The 25,675-nt window shown below is 36.6% G+C and overlaps 2 protein-coding genes across 2 annotated transcripts in view; one reads left to right on the forward strand and one right to left on the reverse strand.

The window, feature by feature from the left end:
- Positions 1-25,675, forward strand: part of RALGPS1 (Ral GEF with PH domain and SH3 binding motif 1) — a 125,857-nt gene that overhangs the window by 43,923 nt on the left and 56,259 nt on the right. The gene's annotated exons all lie outside the window — the stretch shown is intronic.
- Positions 45-21,795, reverse strand: ANGPTL2 (angiopoietin like 2). The gene is made up of 5 exons (XM_050908101.1): positions 21,379-21,795; positions 11,481-12,337; positions 2,701-2,894; positions 2,189-2,459; positions 45-1,702 (listed from the first exon to the last, which is right to left on the reverse strand). Exons 2-5 carry the CDS (start codon positions 12,286-12,288, stop codon positions 1,503-1,505), a joined length of 1,473 nt encoding a protein of 490 aa, XP_050764058.1. The 5' UTR covers positions 12,289-12,337; positions 21,379-21,795; the 3' UTR covers positions 45-1,502.

Raw genomic sequence — 25,675 nt, forward strand, 5'->3', positions numbered from 1 at the left:
TGCTATGAGTAATCTGAACTAAAACAGGATGAAATCTGAACATGTCAAAATAACATTTGTTGCTTTATTAAAGGATTACAATATTACAGGGGTAATTAATATATTAAAAACCCTACTTTCAGTTATGTACAACACATGCTACATCACACGTCAGTTTAATGCACATCATACTGTTGTAAAGAAGTGATGAGGTAATAAGGGAAAAAGTGTGCAAGGACACGCACACGAACGCACAGTAAGTATCATACAGGCTTACTGAAGAATACATTGAACTTCAAGAGGCTTTTGCTCTCCCTCTTATATGCATTCTTTAACTTACGTTTTTCATAGTAGTTGCTGTTTTGAAATGAGTGTTATAACAATCTGTTCTAGAAACCTACCTCAGAAGAATATTAGAATTATCCCAGTCCGTATTTCATAGTTGTGACTGACCTCTAAATATGGATGAGTAAATCTATTTAATAATTTGACAGTAATATGTTATAATTGTGAAATATGGTAAATATAACTTCTCTTGGCTACAGGTAACTTCTTTATATAATTTTCATCTACTGGCTAAGGATATTAAATAGCTTATATATTGGTATCCATCATTTGCCTGCAAAGTTGGATAGTCCCTTTAATTTATATCCAGCCATTTCTGATTACAGAGGCTACACAGCAGGTAATGACTGAAGTCAGGTACAAAATACTGTGACAGTTGTTGTGTACTATAACATGTTGGCTATACAGCATGTTATATCTGTTGTAAATCTGGATTAATTTCCATATGCAGGTAGCTACTTCATTTTGGTAAGAAAAATCATTAGTGTTTTTAATCTAAAATACTTGAATCAAATGTGAATTCTCATTTACAGGAGCAGATTATTAAAATGCTCAAAGTGAAGGGGAAAAGACTGGCTTTACCATGACAGTGATGGTTTGAGTATCTGCTCTCAAAATCAAATTATATAGTACTAACTTTATTCATGGCAGTTAACAAAGATTAAATCAGAATAATCACACTAATGTACATATACCAGCTACACAGTTCAAAGGATGTGATTTCCTGTGTCAAATGATTGCTCATAATAATAATAATAAAACTCTTGCTGTACAGTTTGTAATATTTCCTGTATTTGAGAATATTTATACATAATATAACATACAAAAATATTTAAATGTTGTGGCAGTATTTTTACCATCCAAACTTAATTTACAGGGAATAAAAACCAGAAAGTTTATCTACAGTCCATCTAAACTGCCAGTTCTAAAAGGCTTAATATAACTGCTTTTAGTACCAAGAGGTGTTCTGAATGTTATGTCATTTCAGTTCCTTTTTTTCTTCAGCTTTTTTTTTTTCCTGGAATGATTCTTGAAAATACAATATACAAGCCTTCACATCTTAGCAATAAATGTACAATATCTTACATTCCTCATTTCTGAAAAGATAATTCCAGGTAATAACATCATAGCTTTACGTGATTTTTAGAATAAGAAAGTGAACCAAGAGAAGAATTATTTCAGTGGAATGTGTTGGGGTTAGGTCTTATCATCATAACAACTTTCTTTAGTGAATATGATCCCCCCCGGAATTCAGCCCAGTAAACACCATCCTGATATCGACTGCGGTAGTGTCCTCCACGATACCAAACTCCATTGAGATTTGAATGAGCACATGCATTGTACCACCATCCTCCCTTCTGGTAATGAGCACAGTTACCTGCAAAAGAAAGCTCCAATTGAGTCTTAGGAGTAAATGAAAAATCTTACAGCAAGCAAGCTAAGCACAAAACAATTTTTTTTTTTTTTTAACTGTGTGTTTAACATGTAGATGCTGTGTGGCACAAGGTGAATTTAGGCTTCTTCAGGAAGCATCTCTGTAGTTAGGTTCTACAGATAGACTCATTAGTGTTACTCTCCCTTGCTGGAAAATTTGTTTGCATTACTATCTCAACTCCCCATAGCATATTTTACAGAAATGATAAATATTTCAATGAGAATTTTTGTTTCAATGTTAGTACGTATAAGGGTTGACACATCAGTTTGTGCTTCATAAGGTACTAATTGACAAATCTCTAAAAACGTAATTTCTTTTTTTTGTGTGTATGACCATAAGTACTCTTCCTTTTTAAAAAAAGAAGAAAAAAGGCGGGGGGGGGGGGGAGGAAGGGCAAAAAAGGCAAGGACGCCGAAAGGGACCTTGTACCTGTGTATACATCATGGTCCCGGTCCAGCGTGGTGAACTGTTTGCCATTGTGCCAAGTGAAAGAATCTCCTGCATTGCCGTTGTAGCGTCCCAGTCTCAACTTGTAATATTCGCTTTCTGGCTCCAGTCTGAAGCTAGCATACTCGGCAAATACTTTTCGACCTGACCAGTCTTCCATTGTTATCAGCAGTTTGTAGTTGCCTTGATTTGTTAACCAATAAATATTTTCTAATCCGAGCCAATATTCTCCATCTATATTACCAAATCCTTGCTGTAAAGGAAGCAAGAGAAGCATGTTAATGTTGTGCATCTGTTTTAGTGGTAAATCTGAGTGTATTCTTAAGTAGAAAACCACAGTAACTTATTTTATAGAGACTTCCTCTTCTGGAAGGGTAAACACACAAGTTCCTTTTCAAGTAAGCTGTTGGTCAGATTCTAAAATCACCCTTTAAATTAACTTTACCAGTAATTTTTAGAGGGTAGAAAACATTAGACTGCTCACTTGTCCTAACCTTGTATGTCTCCCAGTTCCTGAAAAAGTTGACAGACCCATCCAGCCGCCTCTGAATGACTGTCCAGCCACCAGGGTCATGCCGCTGATCACACCAGACCTGCATAAGCTGGTTTGTGTTTTCTGGTTTTACAAGATAGATGGAGCTTGTATCATGGCCATCTTCTAATGCTTGTAGACAGTCTCTCCAGGGTCCTGTGTCAAAACAGAAGGACTCCGCATCAAAATGCAGTTGAGCATATCTTTCATGCAGGGCGGTATTTGAATTGGTAGCTTTTTACAGTAGATTTGCTTCTGCTGAATGGTGTGTTTGTTTTTCCTCTTATTGAAGGTACAGTGTCCTCTAAGTGTTTTCAAACATTCATTCATTGTAACTTTATTTCTAACATTTCACAATGAATTCCTGATAAAGCTAGATGTATTTATTTATTTTAAGACAGCTGCACTAAATATGAATGACTCAATAGATAAGTATTAATATTAATAATTTCCTTTAGAAAACAAAATAGTAAGTTTGACTTTGTTTCTGTCTTTGAGAAATTCAGCTTCTTAGATCCCCAAAAATGTCACTGGCACGGACATTAACAGTGGAACCGGCAACATAAATTAAGAATGTAGGTGTTACTGTTGTCACCTTAATAAATGATAACACAAAATAGAAATTAAGATTTGTAACACGGAGTGCCTACTTACATAGTGAGAGAAATTTTAGATAAATGAAAAGACTTTTACAATACTTTGCATTCACAGAAATTACAGATAATGCTCTCCTATTTTCATAAGGAGAATGCATTTTTTTCCTTGAGTTTAGTAGAGTCCATGAAGAGCTTATTCTTTTTGAAGGTATGTTACATTCATGATTTTTAAAGACATTTTCTCCAATGGGAAGATAGTTAGATTCCATTTTAATGAGTCTGAGAAATTTAGATATAAATGATTTAGGAGTCTGGTGATCTGCAGATAGACTCCCCCAGCTGCTTTGCTGCCTAAGCAGAAGAGTGAAGTCAACAAGAATCCTCAGGATTAGACACCCTTGACTGGATTCCCCCCTGCCTCACCCACCCGCCCCCCGAAGGAGGAAGGCTTGTGAGGTCTTCTCGTGAGGATTCTTACTGAAGCATATGTTGCTATCGAGTAATTTCTCTTTTAAATTATTTCAGTTCATCTACCCTTCTTCATAATTCACTGTCCGACACTGGTAATGGTAGAGCTACCCTTGTACTCAGTAAATGAGTTAGTAATAAATTAGTTTTATAGAAACAACCTCAGTGTTCTGGGAGGTTGGGGTTTTTTTGGTCTTTTTAACTAGTTAATCAAAAAGTCAGTGTACCAAGAGGCAGTCCAGGTTTTTGGTCTGTGGCGATGCCATGTTCTTGTTTCCTTAGTCATATTCACAGACTGTACCTAGAGTGCTGCTTCTAAGCCCCTTCTCCATTTCTGTTGTGGCTAACTGTTCAGATTTCTGGCAATTTAGATGTAGATGCAGTATTCTGTGACACAGTTGCATGGCTTATTATGAGAGGTGGAAGACAAATGTAATGAATGGTAATTTAAATTGCTCTTGTTTATTTTATCACAATGCGTATGTAGTGACACTTATTAAAAACAAAAAAGAACATGTCAGTTCAAAGTCATTATTGAAGAAACTCCTAAAATAGTGAACCACAGATCTTTGATCTTGTCTTCATAAAAATAAATACATAGCAGTATATGATGTAGTATTTACAGCTTTCTAATCTTGCAGTTTCTTTCTAGGCCATGTGGCAACAGTGCTCTACTGCATATGATTCTTTTCTCTGAAAGTGCTTTAAGATTAATATAAACTATTATAAATACTTCAAAGCGGAGTTTGCTACTACTTTTCCATGACAGGTGGGTTTTTGTCAGATACTAACTTTCCAAAATTTTGACAAATCTCCGACTACAAACCTTAGTCATCTGGCATCAGAAATGAAAGGGAACATACTGAAGACGACTGGCCCCAGCACAGATCTCTGTAAGACACCATGGTTAACTCTGCCTCATGAAAAAAATACTTAATAATTAAGGGATTTTTATGGTTTGTTTATGTGAGGCTCTTTCTTTGTACTTTGTAGTAGCTTAATTTAAACACCTTTAGTAAGAAACCTGTTCAGTGCTTTCTGGAAATACATATGGACTGTATATCAAGCAGAACTCTGTCTGCATAGGCACTGAGCCCTTCAGATATCTCTAAAAGTGATACAAAATTGGTATTACAAAAACCAAGTTGATTCTGATTCAAGGTGATTGGATGATATGTGAATCAGATTTGTTTACTGTTTGTTATACTGTTCTTAGCATATTTTCTATCAATTAGTGGAAATTTTTTTTTTCAATGTCACATTTGCCGCCTTTCATTCCTCACATATTAAGGCAATTTTTGGTGAGAGATTGCACAGTAGTTAATCGTTTCATATTCAGTTTCCTTTAGAACTCTTGGGGAATGTGCTTTACTCTTTGCAGTTTGTTCATATTCACTCCTTTCATTGGCTTTATAACTTCTTCTGCCAACATTTCAGTTTGAGATAAATCCTGCAGAGTATCCTCCTTGCCACTAACCTAGTCAACACAGGAACCTCAAAGTGTTCCCTCAGTGAATGCTCATGTCAAAATTAATTTAGATTTTCTACTCTTGCCTTAATTTCTCTGAGTATATCTTTTTATCTTTCCCTATAAACTTCTAGTCAGGCTTCTTGTTCCTGATGTGTTAGAAATCAGATTTATTATGCCTTTTTTCCTTTTGCAAGTTGTTCTTAAGATTTTAATGTGTCTCTGTATTTAACCTGACAGAGAGTATGTTCTTATTTCCTGATTTGGACATGACTTTAGTGCTTTGAATGATGTCATCTTTCTTATAATACTGCTCTTTTACGAAGCTGCTTAACCATGACGACGTTTCCTGGTCTTCTCAAAGTCTTTTTTTTGGATGGATGGATAGTTCTGAATTTCTAGTAGGGTATCTTTAAATAGTCTCTATGGTACTTGAAAACATTTTACCTTTTCAGTTAACACTTTTAGTTTATGCCTTGGTGTTATAATATTCTGCTATTTTGTGTTGTTTGTGTCTCCAAGTTTCTGATAGGCTATTATATAAAATTTTGCTAAAACCCCAACTTTCTAGTTCTTGGATCTTTTTTTTTTTTCTTTTTTAAGTGGTAATATTTGTTTAGAAGCATATATGTGTTTGGCTTGGCCTTGCATATATATATTGGCCTAATATTTCTGTGCCCTGTTTAAAGAATCTGTTTTTCAGATTACATCTCAGCATTTCTTACTTGAATTTTGTCCACTGCTCCTATCCAAAGATTTTACTTGATGGTACAAAATCTGCGTTACTTCACCTAAAGGATATATCAGTTTAAACCACCTGCTTCATTAAGCCATAATTATCAGTATAAATATATATTGTCTGTCTTATGTATGTTTATTTTTGTATACTACTAATAGCTTTTTTGAAAAAGTGTGTGACCATATAAAATTAGCATACGCTGTATGTTAATATTGCGTTAACCTTAGCATTACTGTTTGCTGTTTGTTATTTAACTATTTAATTCTATTTTTTATAATGCAGCATGGGGTTAAAATGTTTACCTGCAAGTTTTACCTGGTGGAGTATAATAAACTGGTTTGTGTGCATGTTTTTCTAGGAATAATGTCTTCTGTAGCAGTTGCACAAGAAAACATACATTTCATAATTGGTATAACTGGCTACTAAGTGTTTTGTTCCCAGAAGAAGATTTGTTGGGTAAGGATGACGAATCAAATACATTCAGTTTTCAAGTTCAGCTTTCATTTGTCTTGTGTCTAGTCATCATCCAATGTTGGACTAGCAAATTTATACAAAGCAGAGTATTTTGATAAGATATTCATGTAAGCCTGTTTTATACAGAAAATGTAGCAGTGCTTCACATAATAGTGTTTGTCCTGTTGTGTGTAGAATGCTACACTCTAATAAATTGTTGTTTCAGCTCTACTTGAATTATTGACCCTGTGGGCTAAGCTTCTTGATGTTATAAACTAAAACCCATTGTAGATAAACCACATCTGCTTTTTGCATTGGCATACTAAAACTTGTAGTTGTTAAGCATTAATGCATGCAAAGTAGTTGAGGTTTGGTGTGTCATAGCCCTACATCCCACCCCAAACCTCTGGGTAATAACTCCAAGAAAGGATTTGTTGTTAATTGATTTTAAATTGGGCAGCAATTGTGTAAACTTCCTCTATAGCGTATGTGCTGCTGTTAGGAGAAAAGGACAGTTGTTGTACTAGATCTGTCTGGTAATTAGTGTTTTTATAATAAAATATAAGTCTTCTTTCTGAAGTATTAGCATGCTTTACAAACAAGGGTCATCTTATCTTCCCTTGAAAAAGTGAGAGCATCCTGACTTTCAGATAAGTAGTTTTGATAAAATCACCTCCAGGGAGTCAAGCAGATCTTTGAGGAGTAGTGCCTTTGTAATCTGAACAGTACGTGTTCACTGGCACAAACACATTTAACTACAAAAATACTTTTGTATTGGATGTATAGGATGGAGACACAGCTGTATAATGAAGAGACCACACATGTCTGTTACATAAGACCAGAATAGGTTTTGATAACTGATTGTGTGAGATGCATTGTAGTGCTTTGGACTTGCACCCACCCGTGCCAAGTTGAAGGATGTGAAATAAGTTTTTAAAATTGTGTCTGTAATTTTGCTAACCCAAACCACATGGTTACTCTTCCCAAGTCTGTCTTTTTGTCTTGCATGTCTTTAATTTCTGTCTTCTGCAGTCATTAACTCTGGATTCTTAAAAAATTTCTCTAATCGTATTTTATTTCTTGACCTTAACTTGAACAATTAAGTTGTACTAAACAAAGTATTTTCTCAAATGTTTTTTTTTAATGTGTAATTAAAGAAGGGGAGGGGGGAGGGAGCTAGGATCAGAACCATAGAATGGTTTGGGTTGGAAGGGACCTTAAAAGGTCATCTAGTCCAGCCCCTCTGCCATGAGCAGGGACATCTTCAAGTAGATCAGGTTGCTCAGAGCCTCGTCCAGCCTGACCTTGACTGTTTCCAGGGATGGGGCATCTACCACCTCTCTGGGCAACCTGTGCCAGTGTTTCACCACCCTCATTGTAAAAAATTTCTTCCTTATACCCCGTCTGAATCTCTCCTCTTTTAGTTTAAAACCATTACCCCTTGTCCTGTCACTACAGGCCCTACTAAAAAGTCTGTCCCCACCTTTCTTGTAAGTCCCCTTTAAGTATTGGAAGGCCGCAATAAGGTCTTCCCGGAGCCTTCTCTTCTCCAGGCTGAACAACCCCAACTCTCTCAGCCTTTCTTGATAGAGGTGTTCCAGCCCTTTGATCATTTTTGTGGCCCTCCTCTGGACCCGCTCCAACAGGTCCATGTAATTGCTCTTATGAATTAGATACACCTAATTCTGCTTTGCACTGATGTTTTCACACTGCTTAATGTTTTACAGAAATGAGATGTCATATTTCAAGCTCTTAGATATGTCTTTTATGGATTTGGTGAGACTCAGTAATCATACATAGTGCTTCATGGGGAACTGGAAGCTTGGATCCACGTAGCTTTTAATTAATTTAAACTGATTAATACAAATGAAAGGGAAATATGAGATTTGTATTAAAACAGTGAAGTAACTTAAGTCTCACTTTCTACACAGTTTGTGTGCATAATTAACTTAAATGTTGTTTGGTTTTTGACACTTGTTTCCTGCCTCTTCCAGTGAGTTACCAACTTCCATCTATCTATCTGTTGGGAGAAGAATACAGCAGATAAAAAATATATAGCAAGTTTTTGGAATTTGTTAGGGATAGGTTTTTCATAGATACCTAAAATAGAGAAAGCAAAAAAACACGGGATATATTACATTTGAACCTAGTAATTGGGGAAGAACTGATTGAAAATTTGAAATGGAAAGCAGTATAGGTGATCTTGATTGTGAAATAATGGAGGCCACAATTCTTAAGAAGGGAAAGTGAAAAGCAAAACAAAGAAAATGAACTTAAATATAACAGATGTCAGCAAATTCAGAGAGTGTGCAGAGAAAATGCTTTAGATAATTAGTCCAAGTGAAGAGTTTACAAGTTTCTTAAAGAGTTTCTGAGCACATAGCAGTGGATTTTGCTATTGTAGAAGGCGGCTAGGGAAAATGGTAAGAAACTGACCTGGCTAAATCACGACCTTTCCAGTAGCTTTGAAAACATGAAGAAAGCTCAGACAAAGTAGATGCTAGCTCAAAGTATTAGGCATGGCTGGTTGGTTGTGGGGTTGGTTTGTTTGTTTTTAACAAAACAACCACCAAAGAACAACAGTGTGGATAAAATGTACAACATTAAATAAAGCTACTGAGAGTAATAAGACTGTAGTAAGTCTGTGATCAAGGGAAAATATTGGTCTACTACTTTGTGAGGAAGGAGAGCTGTCAACAGATTAAACTGAGAAGGCATTTGATATTTTTCTTCCATTTTGCTTCAGTTTTCATTGCACTGGTTGGCTATGATCAGATGGTTAGTACAGCCAGGAGCTTTGGCAAAGGTTGAGAACTCAAGACACACTACAGAAAAGGTTGGATAAAATATAGGTGGATTTTTTTCCGGTGGCTGGGCAGTTGTGGTGGTGGTGGGTTTTGTTTGTTTTGTGGGGTGTTGGTTGTGGGTATGGGGGGGTGGGGACAGTGTTTTTGTGGGTTTTTCCTAGTTCATTCCAGACACTTGGCTGAAGCATCATTTATGGCATTAATTGTGGGGAGGGATTTTGTTTGAGATGTGCTTTATGAGTGGGGAACATTCTGGAGGATGAGGAAAAGGTATTAAATGTTCCTTGCCCAAAAAGAAAGGTGGGGAGAGGGGAGGAGGATACCCTGGAAATGAAAGGTTAAATAGCTTAACTTCAGTTGTTGGAAATTTGCTTGAACAAATCAAACTGCTGCAAACGAGAAAATAAGGAGAGAAATGAATATTAGAATGGATTTGTGCAGAAGAAATGTGAAACTTCTTTTTCTGATAAGTTATGTAGATAAGGGAGAAGTAGCAGATGTCAAATCTTATCTTAGAATCATGGACTTTGGAAGGGACCTCTGGAGATCAACATGAAAAATAGCTGGATAAGCAGCACTTCCTCACGTAAGGGTCTAGGGGTTCCACAGGGTTGCAAGTTGGTCATGAGCCAGTGTTTTACTTTGCAAAAAAGGAAAATGCTGTATGAGGATAGATCAACAAAAGTACTACGCACATGAAGTAACTTTTCTATTCTGCTGTGTGATGGTGAAGCCTCAGCTCTAATTTGGGTACATAAAAGAACAAGGAGGATGTGGACCAATTAACGAGTTTTCAGAAGAGTGTAACAGGAAGGGGAAAGGTCTTAAAAGAACATTGGAAAGATATTTCACTTACAGAAAGATAAGGGAAATACTACACTAAGCTTGAACCTACATTGAGATCAAAGTCAAAATGTAATTATTGAAGAGGCCATCCTGTGGTGTATTGCTCCAAAGAAATTGTAATAGACCTGATTTTCTCCTGTTTTTTGTTGTTTGGTTTTTTACATAGAACATTAGAATCATGATATTTTTGGCTGAGGTTCTGCATGCCACAATGCAAGCTGTGGTGAGTTGATCTCTGGCAATATTGTGAAATAACTGCTTTGTAGCAAAGTGTTGTAGAGACTGTGCTTTAGACTGAAACACCTGCTCAAGTTTCTTTAATTGTGGATATTTCCATGGAGAAATAAGTCTTTTTTTTTTTTTTTTTAATGTGGCAGTTGCATTATTTGATAATTCTAAAGAGTTTGACGATGTCATTTGGAGTATGTTGCAAATAGCCTTGAAATATATTCTGAGTGCAGTTCATGTGCCTTACTGTTTCAAGTCTTGGTTTCAGATGTCTGTGGGTCCCCTATCTTTTTTCTGAAGCAAGTACTTGTTGCCCACACACTGAAGAACAGACTTCTCTTCTATGGGACACATAATACTTGAACTGTTTTTTTGCAATATGTGGGACCATAGCTGAAACTAGATTCTTTACCTGTTATTTCTTTATCATGTAAATCAGTTGATCTCTAATGTGATTTCAGATGCCTCTAGTCTTGCTTGTGGCAGAACTCCTAAGGAGTATACAGGAGTATTCTACCGTAAGGGCTGTATAATATCCCTTACTATTCCACCACTTGCTTCTCTTTGCTCCTGTCTTAGAGTGCAAGTGTCCCGTGTGAGGTACAGAGCAGATACGTATTCCTTTTTGAGTTACACAAGCACAAAAATTATCACATGCTATCAACAAACTTGTAATAACTTCATGCATGTTGACACAAAAAGTGTCAGACCCCTTCAGATGTCATGAATTATAGCAGTTCAGTCTTGGGCACAGGTAAATAAAATGTAGATGATTGACTGTTGATTAGTAAGATTTTTCTGCAGCTCCTTTATCTCATACATGTAATATAAATGGTGGGTTTGTCTTGGCAAAGAAACATGAGAAAAATCTATGGGCTAGTGTGTCTGAATCTGTTAGACATTCAGAATTCTTTTTTTTGCTTTCTTTCTGTGCTTGTACTACAACATGTATATTAAAAATAAGATAGATACACAGACAACATCAGATCTAAGAAATCTCAGTTAGTTCAAAATAATTCATTTGCATTTATTTTGCTAAATAAATAAATTCTGTCTGCATTGTTGATGTTACAATTAAAATGTTGCCCACTGCATATTAGCATAAACTAATGTAGACATATCAATAATATTACTTACCAGATGGCTTATCAGTTGAAGTTGGAATACTAGTAACTGCAGGCATGGTTGGTAAGGTAGGTGGCAGAACCTTTAAGTTCTGATCACTCTGAATCTCATTAGTAGATATCTGGTTAATAATGCGATTGTAAGTAGGAGGCTGGTACACTTTATTTGGTGGCTGTGGAGTTTGTGGCAGTGGCTTTATGGATGGCATTCTTTGACAGTGTTCTTCCAGTTGGGCAATTATTATTGACTGATTATTGGCAATCGACATCAAATGTTGGTACTTGTGCTCTAAGTCTTTGTATTTGTTTGCAAGCTGCAACATATCTGCAGTTTGGTTCAAAATCTTATTCTCAAGTTGAGAAAGTTCTAAGGCGTTGTCACGTTTTCGGATAATTTCATGTAGTAACTGCATATAGAGTTGTGTGACACGAGAATTCATATTTCTGCTCTCTTTTCTTAAGAGTTTAACCTCATTAACAATCCCACCATCCACCTCTACCAGTTGCTGGAGAGTTTCTATTTGTCTCTTTTGTTTAAGTAGTTCATTGTTAAGTAACTGTAATTCTTGTTTATTTACCCTGTTTTCAAGTAGAACTTCAGGCTCCTTAGAATTAACACAAATGGCACCTGTCACTCTCTGTTGAGGTACAATAAAGGTGTAAGTGCATTTGTCCTGTGTGTCACTGGAACGCTTATATCTGTTCATATAAATGAATTCTTGTTCTGTTTCCTCGTCATTGCCTTCAAATTCCTGTGTTTTGCTTGCAGTAGCTCCCACAACAGCTATTAGCATTAAACAGATGAATCTTGTTGTCTTCATGATTCTCTAGTTCTGGTCAAATATTCTTCTGCAAAGAACTTTCTAAAATCTGTTTTAAAATAAATTTAACAGTAAGTAACAAATAGGAAATCAGTGCAAACTTACAACTGATAATCTGTTGTAAAACTTACAAAATATTACATAGTGACTAGTATGTCTGTGTACGAATGAGATATTTTTCTTGTCCAGCATGAACTTATGTTGCCTGAAGGGGACATCATGGGGAATAGTTGTATCGCTTTATGGCCAGAACTGTAGTTACTAGTTGCTGGTTTATCTAAAGCCTGCCAAGAACCACAAGAAACTAAGTAATAAATACCAGGATTTTAAGAGTCCTTTCTTCCAGGCAAGTACCACAAAAGTTTCCAAGATTGGTGTTTTCATTTAAATATGAATTACATTTTCATTTCTTACAGTTACAAATATAACCTTTAAAAGTAAACAGAAAGTAAGTTAGTATGTGCTGTTAAAAGTTCTAAAAATATCAGATAGGTCATTTGCAGTATTTTATAACTGCATGTATATTGCAGGAGATATAGCTTAGGTGAAATGTAATAATTTTACTTTAGTCAGCAGTATTGAACCTCATAGAGTTTAAAAAAAAAAAACAAAACACAAAACAAAAACCAAACCACCAGAAAAACTTACTCTACATTGTCCTTAATAATTATAAATTAAAAACTCTACTGCCCAAATATCATAGACAGTAAAATCTGTTGTTTTTCCAGACTAGTAGAATTTACAACTAAAATATTTATTGTGACTCTCACTGGAGACGTCGTCTTTACACTCAGCCTGGTCATTTCACTTCATAGTCTCTTCTTGGAAGGGGAAAAACACATGCATATGTGCATGGTGGACAGAGATGACCCCCAGCTATTAAAATTAGCTAGTAGTGTTTATTGACATGCTGCAACAGTACCCTTTTGGTGAAATTATGCTTGGTTCTCAGAGCAGATTCATATTCAAGGTGGAAATTTGAGGCCATCACAATCTCTTAAAAAATAAGTCAATACCAGAACTTTATAGGCAACAGTTGTCTTGGAAACATGAGCTTAGCGTTGTCAGTACTGCCAGGAATGCCCTTGTCACAAATCACTCTTATCAGCTGCTTGAACAGCACTTTGATATCGTGTATTTCTAACAGCTTTTTGTTGTTGAATTTTAATAGGCATGTGTTTATATAACATAGTTTTCTTAAATAAAATGGGGGGAAAAATACAGTATGGAGCTTTTTTCAGTGCATAAAGCCTGCTTGATACTTTTAGAAACCAAGGTGGTGTTAACATCGTATTTTTCTTTGCTTGTAAAATACTTCACGTGGAATAACCATTCAGTGTTTAAATAACTGTCACCTTACTGCTTGGTCATCTTTAGTACAATGAAATTTTTTAAATGACGTGAAATGATGATAGTAACAGCTGTGAGAAACTGGAATGAGTCCAGCTGAGCGCAACCAACATGAATAGCTAGAGGCTGGCAGACATGATGTATGAGGAGCAGCAGAAAGAGCTAGGTTTGTTTAGCCTCCAGAAGAGAAGGTGAAAGAGATATCGTACTGCTGTCTTCAGCTGCTTAATGGGTGTTTGTAGAGAAGACGGATTCTTTTTGGAAGTGCACAGTGAAAGTATAATGGTCAATGGATACAAATTGCTTCAGGAAAAATTAATTTGGGGTTTTAGAAAAAAAAAAAAAAAAAAGAATTTCACAATGAGGGTGACCAAGGACTGAAGCGGTCACCCAAAGAGGTGGTGGACTCTCCATTCCTGGAAATACGTGAAGTTTTGATTTAGGCAAGGCTCTGAGCAGCCTGATCTAATGTTGAAATTAGCCTTGCTTTGTGAGATGAAGGTGAGGTCCCATCCAGTCTGAATTGTTCTATGATTCTAGGCAGCTGCTGACTTTTAAGAAATTTTTTTTAGAGTTTCAAGATAATGGTGGATATGCATGCTTAAATAATTATTCACACTGAGAAGACATACGGTTGACAGTCATTCACATTTTTCTGTTGTTTTGAAATAAACCACAGAAGTTTCTGTAAATGCTTCTGTAAATGATTCAAACAAAAGTGACCAGGACTTGATCCTTCTTAAAGATTTTGGATATACATGTTTGCCTCAGTTTCTTATTTGGAATAAACTCATTTTCATTTTGCAAAACGGAAAGGAATTGTGCTTTACAGAACTTGTCAATCTTGAAAACTTGTCAGATAAAAGTTTGGAGTTTGACATGGTGTAAGTAAAGGAATGTTATTTGGAGCCCTGGAAAACAGGGAACATAAATTCACCCCAGACAGCTTTAACTTGCATAATCAGCATTTGCACAGCAGGTCACACTTGGAAACCCTGGCAGTTTTCCAGGCCTCATATTTCTGCACAGATGGACTGTTTTTTGCAAATGTCTCACCTACATATAGGTATAAAATGGATTTTATTTCACTGTTTGAATTGAAATATCTTTTTTTTCCCCCCTCAAAAACTGTAATTATTGTGACCACTGAAAAGAGACTAATTTTTTCCTCGGAGTTCACTTGTGTCTTTGTTACAGCATCTCATGTCTTTAATTGAGCACAGGATTTAGGGTGCACATTCTTTTCCAGGCTGAAGAAATACAGAGCAACATATAACAGTTTGATTTTTCTCCAATTTTTTTAAGAACTGTTTAAGAAAAAAAATGGAACAGAGTTCATAAGCCTCATTTTAACATAGCAGTTCAAACATCTTTCAAAATAGAATAGAATAGACTATTTCAGTTGGAAGGGACCTACAACGATCATCTAGTCCAACTGCCTGACCAATTCAGGGCTGACCAAGTTAAAGCATGTTATTAAGGGCATTGTCCAAATGCCTCTTAAAACACTGACAGGCTTGGGGCATCGACCACCTCTCTAGGAAGCCTGTGCCGGTGTTTGACCACTGTTTGCAGAAGGTGAGCCATCAGTGAATGACATCAGCATCATTAGACCGTGCTGAAATGCTTTTCTCTCATGATCTTGCCTGCATGTCACCTTTTCTAAGGTGTTCTTCCTATAAGAAAAAACATTGGAAGGAAGAGTACATTGGTAAGAGAATGCTCCTGTACAAACAGAAACAAGAACCGTACTGTCTTCAGATGTTGTTCTTCCTGCAGACTCTGTTTATGAAGCGATCTCAAGTCTTTTATTGTCTGTACTTGTTCAGTTTAAAAAAAAAAAAAGTGTTCAGAATGAGGCCTATTTGTTGCATATTGTGATGGACTACATAACATAAATGGCATTTCTTCTTCTCTGCAGTTCAATTCAAATGAAGTTCATAACCAACATGCTTGTTCGAACAACTCTCAATGATTAATCTTTCAGGGAGAAAAAAAGCTTACTGGAGGAAGTGGGGAGGGAAGCCAGAGAAACACTTCTAAGGAAGAATTTAATGCTTTTTAATATCTTCTTTTTGAGTAGGAGAACGTCAGGTTCTTAGGACATCAGAATTCCTTCCCATGGGAGAGGAAGATCTTATTTATTTGATGTCTAGCACACTAGCTTTCAGTTTTCTTCTGTTGCACTTATGCCAAGTAATTGCTCATACTCTTTGTACTTAACTAGCGTCGTTGCTTGCTGATCACTCGGTTCTTCCTGTTTCTCTGGCTCTGCCCCCCTCTTCCTCTCTCCCTCTCCCAGTAGCTCTTCTGCAGTGGACGAGGAGGGAACTGTATTACTGGGGCCATATTTGTCCCCAGTGCAAAATTCCACTTAGGTAGCTGTAGACTTTTCAACCTTGCCATTGCACAAAACTATGTTATATAAAAGCATGCTTTCAGGTTTGGTGCAAATTTTCTTAATTACTGGAAATATACAGCATGTCTGTCTCTTATCCTCATGCACACTGACAAAACTTCAACAAACAAGCATATGAACAAAAAACAGGAGAAGTGAAAGAAGCACACTTAAAAAGAAAGATGTGTCATTTTAATTAAAAATCAAATAGAACTCTAATTAGAAAAAGTATGGAAGTTTGAAGTAATGTCATTTCTAGATTCTGGCTGTTCAAGACTTGTGTACTCGTAAAAGCACTTTTCATGGGAGCTGAGTTGGGACAAACTTGCCCTAGTGCAGATGCACCTAAAACCAATGTTGTGTATGTTTACCCTACTTGGCAGTATGTATTACTTTATTCAGGCAAAATAATTTTTTTTTTTTTTCTGTTTGTCTTTTGCCAGTGTAACTGCATCTGTATCAGAACTTTTGGCGGCATTGTTGTGTGGGTTATAATCATAGTATTTTTCATACTCCTAGCCAGCATAAGCGCTTTGGTTAAAATTTCAGTTTGTAGACCAAATGTTGGCCTATCTGTGTAGATAACTGGAAGTAGGTAATAATAAGTTGGTTCGTTTGCTCATTCATTGTTTGCCCAACTGAGGATGTTCCCATGATTTGGTAAAAAAAGAGGAAATAAACTTTCTGAAAGAGATATCAGATGTTTCAGCGTTTGATTGTTTTTTTCCTGTCCCTTAAAGGGAAAAAGTAAATAAAATGTTTCTTCAGCTTTGCTTTGAAATATTTTTCTGCCCCATACTCTGTCATGCTTACATGGGACTTTTAGTCAGTAAAAATATATTACCTTTTGATCATTACGAATATCTTGAAATTTATACGTGATATTTCAACAAGATTCAAGTATTTTACCATCTAAAATTATACAGATGTTTCACATCCTATAGTTTAATCACTGTCATGATCCTGAAATGATAAAGGTTAAAAATATTTCTATGTGCAAAGTATTACTATTTGGCAAATGTTCACTTTTTTTAATCAGCTTGCCTTAAGAGGAAGCATCGAAGGTAGCAATGTCAGCAGTATGGCCTTTTTTCTTTTTTTAAGCTACTTGTAACAAAATACACATTTCATTGTGGATATTCCACCATGTATACCTTTTTTCATTATTTGTTGGTTCTGACGTCATGCTTCAGAGGATCTCATTTTTACAAAATAGACTGGTTATCTCTTTCAGGTTTTATGAAAATAATTTACCTATCCTTGGGATTTTTGTGTACAAAAGAGAACCAAGGTATTTCTCCCATCAGATGAAAAACATGACTTGTAATAACATAATAAAGTATCATTAGGGTTATTTGAAAATGCTACCAGTAGCTTTTCAATGCTATTGCTGTTTTTTGTTGGATGAAATTTGTTCATAAAATAGACATTTGCAGTATTACTCTGGAAAGAAAGGTGTTTATGAAAGCCTGAGTATATATTGTCAACACTGTTGCAGCTAGATCTAAAGTGGTTTTGCAATGTTGAGTCTTTCAACCATTGAGAGATTGGCATCTTGTCTCTGGGAGTTTATACTATGTTCTTTTTACACCTACACTTTTCAGTTCTCTGCAAAAAAAAAAAAAAGAGCTGAGACCATAGGAATACCACTGGATGGTGCCTGAACACTGGACTTTATTGTGTTTTACTTTGGATTACAAGTCAGTTCAAGGAGGTTAAATAAGACAAATGTGGAAAATAATTGCCTGGATTTCATACCGGAATATAAATTTTGTATCTTAAATTGCATGGGTATGGGTTACTCCTACAGATAAGGAACATAAAAGAACCCAGTAGGTAAAAGCAGTAGAATTGCTTCTTGCTGCTGCTCTTGTTTTTCTATATATAGTAAACTGTTATTAAGCCAGAGGACTGTAGGTATGAAAGTGTGATGCACTGAGCTATGTAAATGCAGCTTTTGTACAAGTGATACGTGACACTGTGTCTACCTTTAGCGACCGCTTTACAGAGAAGGCAATTTTCTGTGCTAAAACTAGGATGTTACACAAGGGGATTTCTGGGGACTTCAATAACTATTTGAATTGCAGTATAGTTTAATTTATTGCAAAGATAATCTAATTAAGAAAAAACACTATGAATTTGGTTTGAGGAGCTAATACATCAGAACCTGGTATATGATGACGATAGCAGCAATTCTCACGTCAAAAAATTAGAATAGATTTTTAGTGGCTTGTATGTCGCAGCTCAGGAACTAAGGAGGCGTTTTTAGTTTATTGGGCTTCAGTTATGATAATCATTGTAAACAAGATGAAGGAGTAGGTTTCCTATGTGACTCGTTACACTTAAGCAGGAGTGCTCAGTAAGCTGTCAAAATAATATAGGATTCTCCATTTAAGTCATTGTATCTTTGGCATAACAACTGTTGTTTTTACAACAAACTGCTACCATTTTCTGTCGTCACTCAACCTCCCTAAACAGGCTCCCAGAGCGTTACATCCCTTAGAAAGTTAATTCCAGAATTTGGGGAGTTATTTTTTATTATTTCACTCTATTTTCTGTATATGGTTTTATTTATGTGTCTCATTTTCTTTTTTTTTTGGTAATAGGTGACTTTTGTTTCATTAAAGAGTGGATAGGGAAGGTCCAACACTCACAATGTATTCCCATCTTTGTAAATTGCTCTGACTCAAGGGCTTATAGGCTAGAGGCTGGATCGTTAAGAGTGTGTGCAGGTCTAACATGCCAGAATTGAATACGCCATAATTAAACTGATACTTCAGAGCCTTTTCGAAATACCTAGATAGACGAAAAAACACATATATAAGAAGGATGAGATACGCACTTTCTGCACAACACTGATATTTTCTGACATTTCCCTGTATGGTTGTTTTGACTTAGAAGAAAAAAAGTAGCCGTGATATCCTACATACAGATGAGTTTGTTTTGCTGTGCTAAATAGCTCTGTTACAAAATTCAGTTCTGTGGGTTAATCAGTTCTTGTGTGCTGGTCACATTTAATATATTGAGGCTAGCAGCCATTAGATGGGCTGGCTTTTCCTACATACCTTACATGCTATGGTACCTTTTGTGCAGATTCCTCAAGCATTTAGATATAGACAAATGAAGGCATGTTCACAAAAGGCATAGTGTTAGCTATTACAGCATTTATTCTTGAAAAGATAAACTATTTTATTTGATTGTGAATTCACACATAGTTTGATAATTGTTCATTCTAAAGAAGAAACATGAAAAACTAGCAACAAATCATCACTGTTTCTTTAGTACTTTTGTCTTTGGTATTAAAAGGGGGTTTTAGATTAGTGCAGTTTTACATTTTAATTGGATTATAAAAGCAAATGGAGCAAGGGTGTCGAAAATGTGAAATCCTACTATAAAAAGGTCAGAGGGTTTGGTTTTGTTTTTTGTTAACAAACATTAGTTTTTGCTTCTGCAGAGTCCTTTGATAGTCTGTGGACTTACAGTTAGCTGGCATGTTCCAGGCACCGGGCCAGTAATATGATCTGGATTTCACAACACCGTTGTGATAAGATAGATAAGCATGAATTTTCTGAAGCTGCTTTCTCTCTTACTCCCTGCCCCTTTTCTCAGAGCTCATGCTCTATTCTTACTCCTTCTCCCAAACATTCTCTTGCATGGAATTATATTAATCCATCCTCTCGTATTTAATGTGACTTACTAATTTTTGCTCTTTTCCAAGGAGAGGGACTTCCCCTGGTACAGTTTTTCTTTTAGAATTAACTCGTGTAGTTTGATGATTTTTTTTTTTTTTTTTTAAGACGAAGAGTACTGCTGTGAAAGACCTGAACAGTGATTTTTTTCAGTTTTGTAAAAGGAAACAGCAATTCACGGTGAAAATACAGCACAGTAGTATGCATGCCACATGTATTAGGAAAAGCTTTAAAGTTTTGTTTGAAGTTTTAAAGTAAATATAATAGGGGATAGGGAAGGGCTGACACATAATAGTATGCAGTTTCAGTTATGAAAACATGATGTAAAACTAAGTTGAAAAATTTAACTCCAGACTTATGGGGGGAATGATTTTTGGTTTTTTGCCGCTAGTTACTTGATTCCATTGTAAACAGTGCCACACTGACAGAAACCAATTAATTGCTTTAGATACTTTGATTATAATGCATTCTATACTCAGCTTTTCTGTCCACTTAACATTGTGATGAAATTTTGGTTCAAGCACTAGTTCATTCTTCTTAAAAGGAAATACTTTTTTCACTGAGGGGAATGGATGACTAAAGCAACACTTCAGAATGGGAGTATCTTAATTAGCTCTTAGAGAACTTTTGTTTTGAAATACTATCAAGTGCTGCAAGAAACTTCAAAAGATTAAGTATCTTTTGCTGCCATGTAACTTTTTTTCAAGTTTTGGCAAAAGATAGCTTTTTTTAGTTACAAGAAGTAGAAATTTTCTTTCTGGATTACCAGGAATTTTAGTCATGTTGTTTGTGGATTGTTCTTTGTGCTTTACTAAAGTTCTGTCACAGATGTGGAATGTAATTATTGAAAGAGAGTACTGCTTTTGTTGTTGCTTCCCTTAACAGCGGCCTCACCTTATTTTCACTTAATCCAATCACTACCAAAAAGTGCTCATACTGTGTGTGCTCATATGTAGGCGTGCACGTTGTCCATAATCGCCCTTAAACAGATTCACAGTTTAATAAAGGTGACTCATTTTGCCCATGAAAAGTATTAGTTAGATCATATAGTAAATATTTAATGCTTACACAAAGGTATTCATAAATGCTAGGGTTTTTTTTAAATGAAATTTTTGTGAAATCTTTCAAATATTTATTTTATAGACTCTATTAAAGTTCCAGGAACTTTTATATCTCCTTGATCAGACATGAGTGTAAGAAAGACTGAATGAAGATTTCATAGTTTTTAATACAGGTAGTCCTTTAGAAAAGTTATCATAGAAATCAGTATGTCCTAGAAAGTTTGTTGAAAGGCATATGCATTTTCAGCGAGTTTGAGGAAGCATGAAGTCCAAAGCTACATGCAGAATTAAATAAGATTAAAAAAAGATTTCATATTCTTGAAAGTAATGGCAAGAAGGCTTTTCACTGCTTGGCATCATAAAATGTCTCAACTATCTTCACAACTATATTTTAATATGGGTTTAAAAAAAAAAACGGAAAAAACAGGCTTGCTGCTTTGTATTAGGGAGCAGTAATATCTTTGACAAGCTTACATTCACTCATATGATAGTCCGGCTGGCTGGCTTTGCAAACCAGTCAGTCTTTGGACCCTGGATGTACAAAAACAGCTGCACACTTTAAACGCAATCCGTCTGTACTATCCGTTCTTACCCTGTCTCCTTTGGCTTCTTTCTTCAGTCCTTAGCGTGCTTTCATCAAAGGTTTTCGGAACAGCTCGTCCACAGGAGTTGTGACATCTCACTTAGCTGGTTGTATCAAAAGTGTAACTCTTCGGTGACCTGAAGTCTACAGCTGAATAGCTCTGTATGCTATGCTGGAGTTAGACAAGGAAATAACTAGGTGATCTATAAAATTCTGTCTTTTTTCTCTGTTTTTCTTCAAGATTTCTCACAGCTTGGCTACCCCGGCTAAGCCACACATCCGCACCGTGCTACTGTGGAGGCACAGTAGGACTTTATCTTGGTGAAAGGGGAGAACTCAGCATTCTGGTTTTAAAGTTTGGAATCCATCGTTTCATGCGAGGCTACAGCACCCTTATTTGAACTTCAGCTCCTTTGTGGTAGACTTACATCCTGGTAGGGGGAAAAAAAAGGCAAAAAAAAAAAAAAAAAAAAAAGAAGGCAAGCCTGCAAGAAGCTGACACGTTCTGGTTGGATGAGCCTTCTTCCTCCTCCCACAAGCGCCGGGGGTCCGCCAGCGACAGACGCCCTCGGGCCCCCGCCGCAGGCCGCGGGGCCGGCCGGGCCCGCCTGCGCGCTGACGTCACGGCTGGCGGGGCGGGGCGGGCGCTGCGCGGGGCGGGCGCTGCGCTCGCCGAGGCGCTGGGCGTTGCGCGCGTTTCGTAACGTGTTTGTGGCGCGGCGGGGCGGTTCTGTGCGCGGGTTTCTCCCGCTGAAACCTCTTCGTCGTCGGTCGTGAGCTCTTGTTCGTGGTACGAGAGACGTGTAAAAACTAGAGCCAGCTAAACGGTCGTGCTGCTGTTGATGCGGTAACTGGTGACAGTCCGAAATGAAAGCTGTTTATCCGTTATGTGTGAAAACGTGCATCTGTAGCGTTAGGGAGACGTTCCGGAGGCTGAGGAATGCGGGTTTGGTTTTTGAGATCAACCGAGATGTTAGAATGCGTAACTGCATAGGGTTCGTCCCCAAAATGTCGGGGGGCGGGGGGGCGGGCTACTTCCTGCTCCATGGGCAGCGCACGGTTGCTCACTGACGGAGGGAGGTGGAGTATTCTTCATCATATACACTAAAGTAGTCTCTGCTGGTTTTTACTGGCTGGTCCTCTTTAATGTTAAGAGAGAGAAATAAAGCAAGGCGGTTTATTCAGAGCAGCGCTGATACTCTCCGTTTTTACCACTTCCTAGGTCATTTCTATCAGGAAATGGCATGTTCCCAGGAATAAAATAAAATTGTCCAAATTCAAATAAGCTCTTAAAATAATCTAGTGCAGATTGAGAATCCATAATTTGGATTTTTAAACTTTTTTTAATGTTTGCTTGCTACTCATGTTGGTAATCTAAAGCATGTTTCTCATTTGATTGCTGTGAATTCTCACTATTTCCCTAGAACCTTTCTAAAAATTTGCTATTACAGAACTTTCTCTGTGTAGAATACTTCTGGTTGTTAGCTATCACCTCTGGTGTCTTTAAGATGTATTTATAACTTGCTGGGAATCTTGCAGAGAAATTATCTAAATTAAAAGTGAAACTTCACAATATTAAAATGTTCATTTTTTTAGCTACTTTTTATCAACAGTTTAGCAAACGAGACAGTTATTTCACTGTCATTGTAGATCATAGCCATCTTTAGAAAGCTATACCATATTGAAATAATGCATTTGTTCATAGTTTTTCAGGCAGTTTTAAAGATCTTTGCATTTTGAAGAAACGGAGGAAACCAGTATGAGAACACTTAGACTAATCTGAGGGCAAATAAAGAAGTTTAAAGATACTGGATTAAAACAAACTCTATTTCTGTTCAAGTTAAAACGTAGACAAGTAGTGGCTATTCTAATAATAAATTATTTCTATCATAAAAGTGAGTGTCTACTATGTCAGAAAAAAACACTTCTAAATATATTACACTAGTAATTCAGCGTGCATTAGGCTTTTTAAGTTTCCTGTACCTTTACTGTATGGCCTGGGATTCCTGCAGGGAATGTTAGCGCCTCTTATTAGTTACTGTTGTTATGTTATCATTATTTTCTAATTTAACTCAAAAGCTTACTCTTTAATTTAACTTACAAAAGCTGTTATGCCCCAGAGCACCAAGGTCCTTGGAAATACAAGATTTCCCAAGGATAAAGTTCTGTATTTAGGACCGTATTTATAAATCCTCCATAACCACTTTTAAGCTCTTTAACATATGCTTAAACCTCATTGATTCTAGGGCACTTAAATAAGTGCAGTTAAATGCCTAAAAATTTTACCTAATGAAGGAGACTAAATAGTGACTTCTCTTGTGGTGTGTTTTTTAGTCACTAACGTTCTCTTACAGATAATCGTGTTATAAATAAAAATATTTGAAAGATCAAAAATAGCCAAACCCTATTTCTTTGATCATCATCTTTTCTGAATAAGAAACAACATATTATTACACAGATCAGCCTTGTGATTAAGTGCTGAGTGCTTTTTTGTCTTTTTAAATCTGTCTAGACAGCTTGTTCCTGGAAACCAAATTGTGTATGACAAAGCTGCCTTATTTCTTCAGTCCGTTGCAGTTTTGTCTATTGGGGAAAAATAAAGTTGTGCCAACTTGATAGGTGATAGGGAGCTTTTATTTGGATGTGCCAAGTGTTCGTAGGCTATCTGAATTGTTTGGATACATTCCAAACACAAACATTAGGTGTTTGCGCTTTGGGAAGGATTGAAGAGAAAAATGGGATTAGCCTTCGTGTGGGCATTCTGCTTGGACCGAATGGGAATCCCTTTTCCTTGGATTTGTAATACTATGAAGTGGAGTTCATTGCTTTTGTTAGAGGCTTTAGGCTGAATGACATGATTTTCAAAACATTTCCTAGTTGTTCCATTTGCTTTTCATACTGAGAATCTCAGAGATCAGCTTATATTTAAATCCATGATTGGAGAATAACAGATCCTGCTAATAGTAGGATACTAATAGCCAGTTATTTCTGGCCGTGAAAGCTGACAGTTGTCGTCACCAGAGTAATTCAATCAGTAAGGAGTGGTCTAATGTTAGACTTGGCTTTGAGAACTAGTGAAAATACTGTAAAACAGCTGGTCATAGAAGTTAACTTTGAGTCAGTGATCAGAAGCTCAGGGTAAACAAAATAGATAAGAACGTGCCAATCTTAAAAAGGCGAACTTCGAGAAATCAAACTGATTAGTTTTTCAGACAGTGTGCAGTTCAATTGCTGAATTTGTTTGCCACAAGATCTTTTGAAACCAAAAATTAAAAAAAAAAGGCATGTGTGGAGGAATAGCAGGGAAAAGTGAACAGACAGATTCAGAGAAGAAACGTTGTAAAGAAAAAAATCCCACCCAGACTTAAACACAAGAGTGTTTATACAAGCCCTATCTCAGGAAGTCCCTAAACCACAGCTCACTGCTGACAGGAAGCTACATCTGGAAAACAACTATTGTACCTTTGCCTTTTTCCTATATTCTTTTTCGAAGCATTCTCTGCTCTCTGACACTGGGTAACATGTTTAAAAATGTTGAAATGAATCACTATTACAATATTTAATCTTCTGTAATATATTTTTCCTGATTCATGGGAAAAACATTAGGAAATAGTAGGGTTTGGGGGGAAAATGAAAAAAAATTTGGCAGTACTCTTGGGAAAATCTGATTTGTTCAGAGGGAAGTTTTGCTAGGAAGCTCCGGACAGCTTCAGAATTTTTTAGGCTGTTTCAGTGGGTAAGAGAATGATTTGCACCAGTCAGAGGTGATTTTGGGCATAAATCCCTGAACATAATTCCAGCTGAATTACTGGTAACTTTTTCTTTCACACACTGGTATCTTGTTTTGAAAGTTGCTTGGTTTATGGTGCACTTATTTGTCAGTTTTTCTGTGTTAGGATTCATCGCTACAGTGACAAAGGTGGAATGATTAATTCCAGTGATCCATTAGGGTGAGGTTATTCAGGAAACACCATGGGATCGGTTCCTTCTTTTAGTTTTGGGATGGCTAAGTACGAAGCAATGATAATATTTTATTTCTTTTATTAAACATAGATGAGAGGAATGGCTGAAAGTGAGTTAGTTGGGTTAAACGGGTTTCTTTGATGTTCCAGGTGATAGTGACTTTCTGAGAAGGCTCAAACGTTCACAGACACTCTTGAGTGGCCTTTTGGATTAGCAGCCCTGCTTCTAAAAGATTTTCTTTTGAGGTCACCAGTATGCTTGAGTAAAGCAGAGCAAAACTTTATATAGATCAGCGACAGTCTTTGTTTGCATGAGATGCAACATGATGGTAGGCTGCTCAAGT

The sequence above is a fragment of the Gymnogyps californianus genome, chromosome 18 (genome assembly GCF_018139145.2).
Source record: "Gymnogyps californianus isolate 813 chromosome 18, ASM1813914v2, whole genome shotgun sequence".
NCBI lineage: Eukaryota > Metazoa > Chordata > Aves > Accipitriformes > Cathartidae > Gymnogyps > Gymnogyps californianus.

Bases quoted from the DNA above. Each gene is read 5' to 3' on its own strand.
- ANGPTL2 (XM_050908101.1), bottom strand. From the start codon at position 12,288: ATGAAGACAACAAGATTCATCTGTTTAATGCTAATAGCTGTTGTGGGA. The intron at 2,895-11,480 runs GTAAGTAATATT...GTTTTGACACAG, and splicing joins TTCAACTGATAAGCCATCTG to GACCCTGGAGAGACTGTCTA. The intron at 1,703-2,188 runs GTACAAGGTCCC...TTTCTTTTGCAG, and splicing joins GGACCATGATGTATACACAG to GTAACTGTGCTCATTACCAG.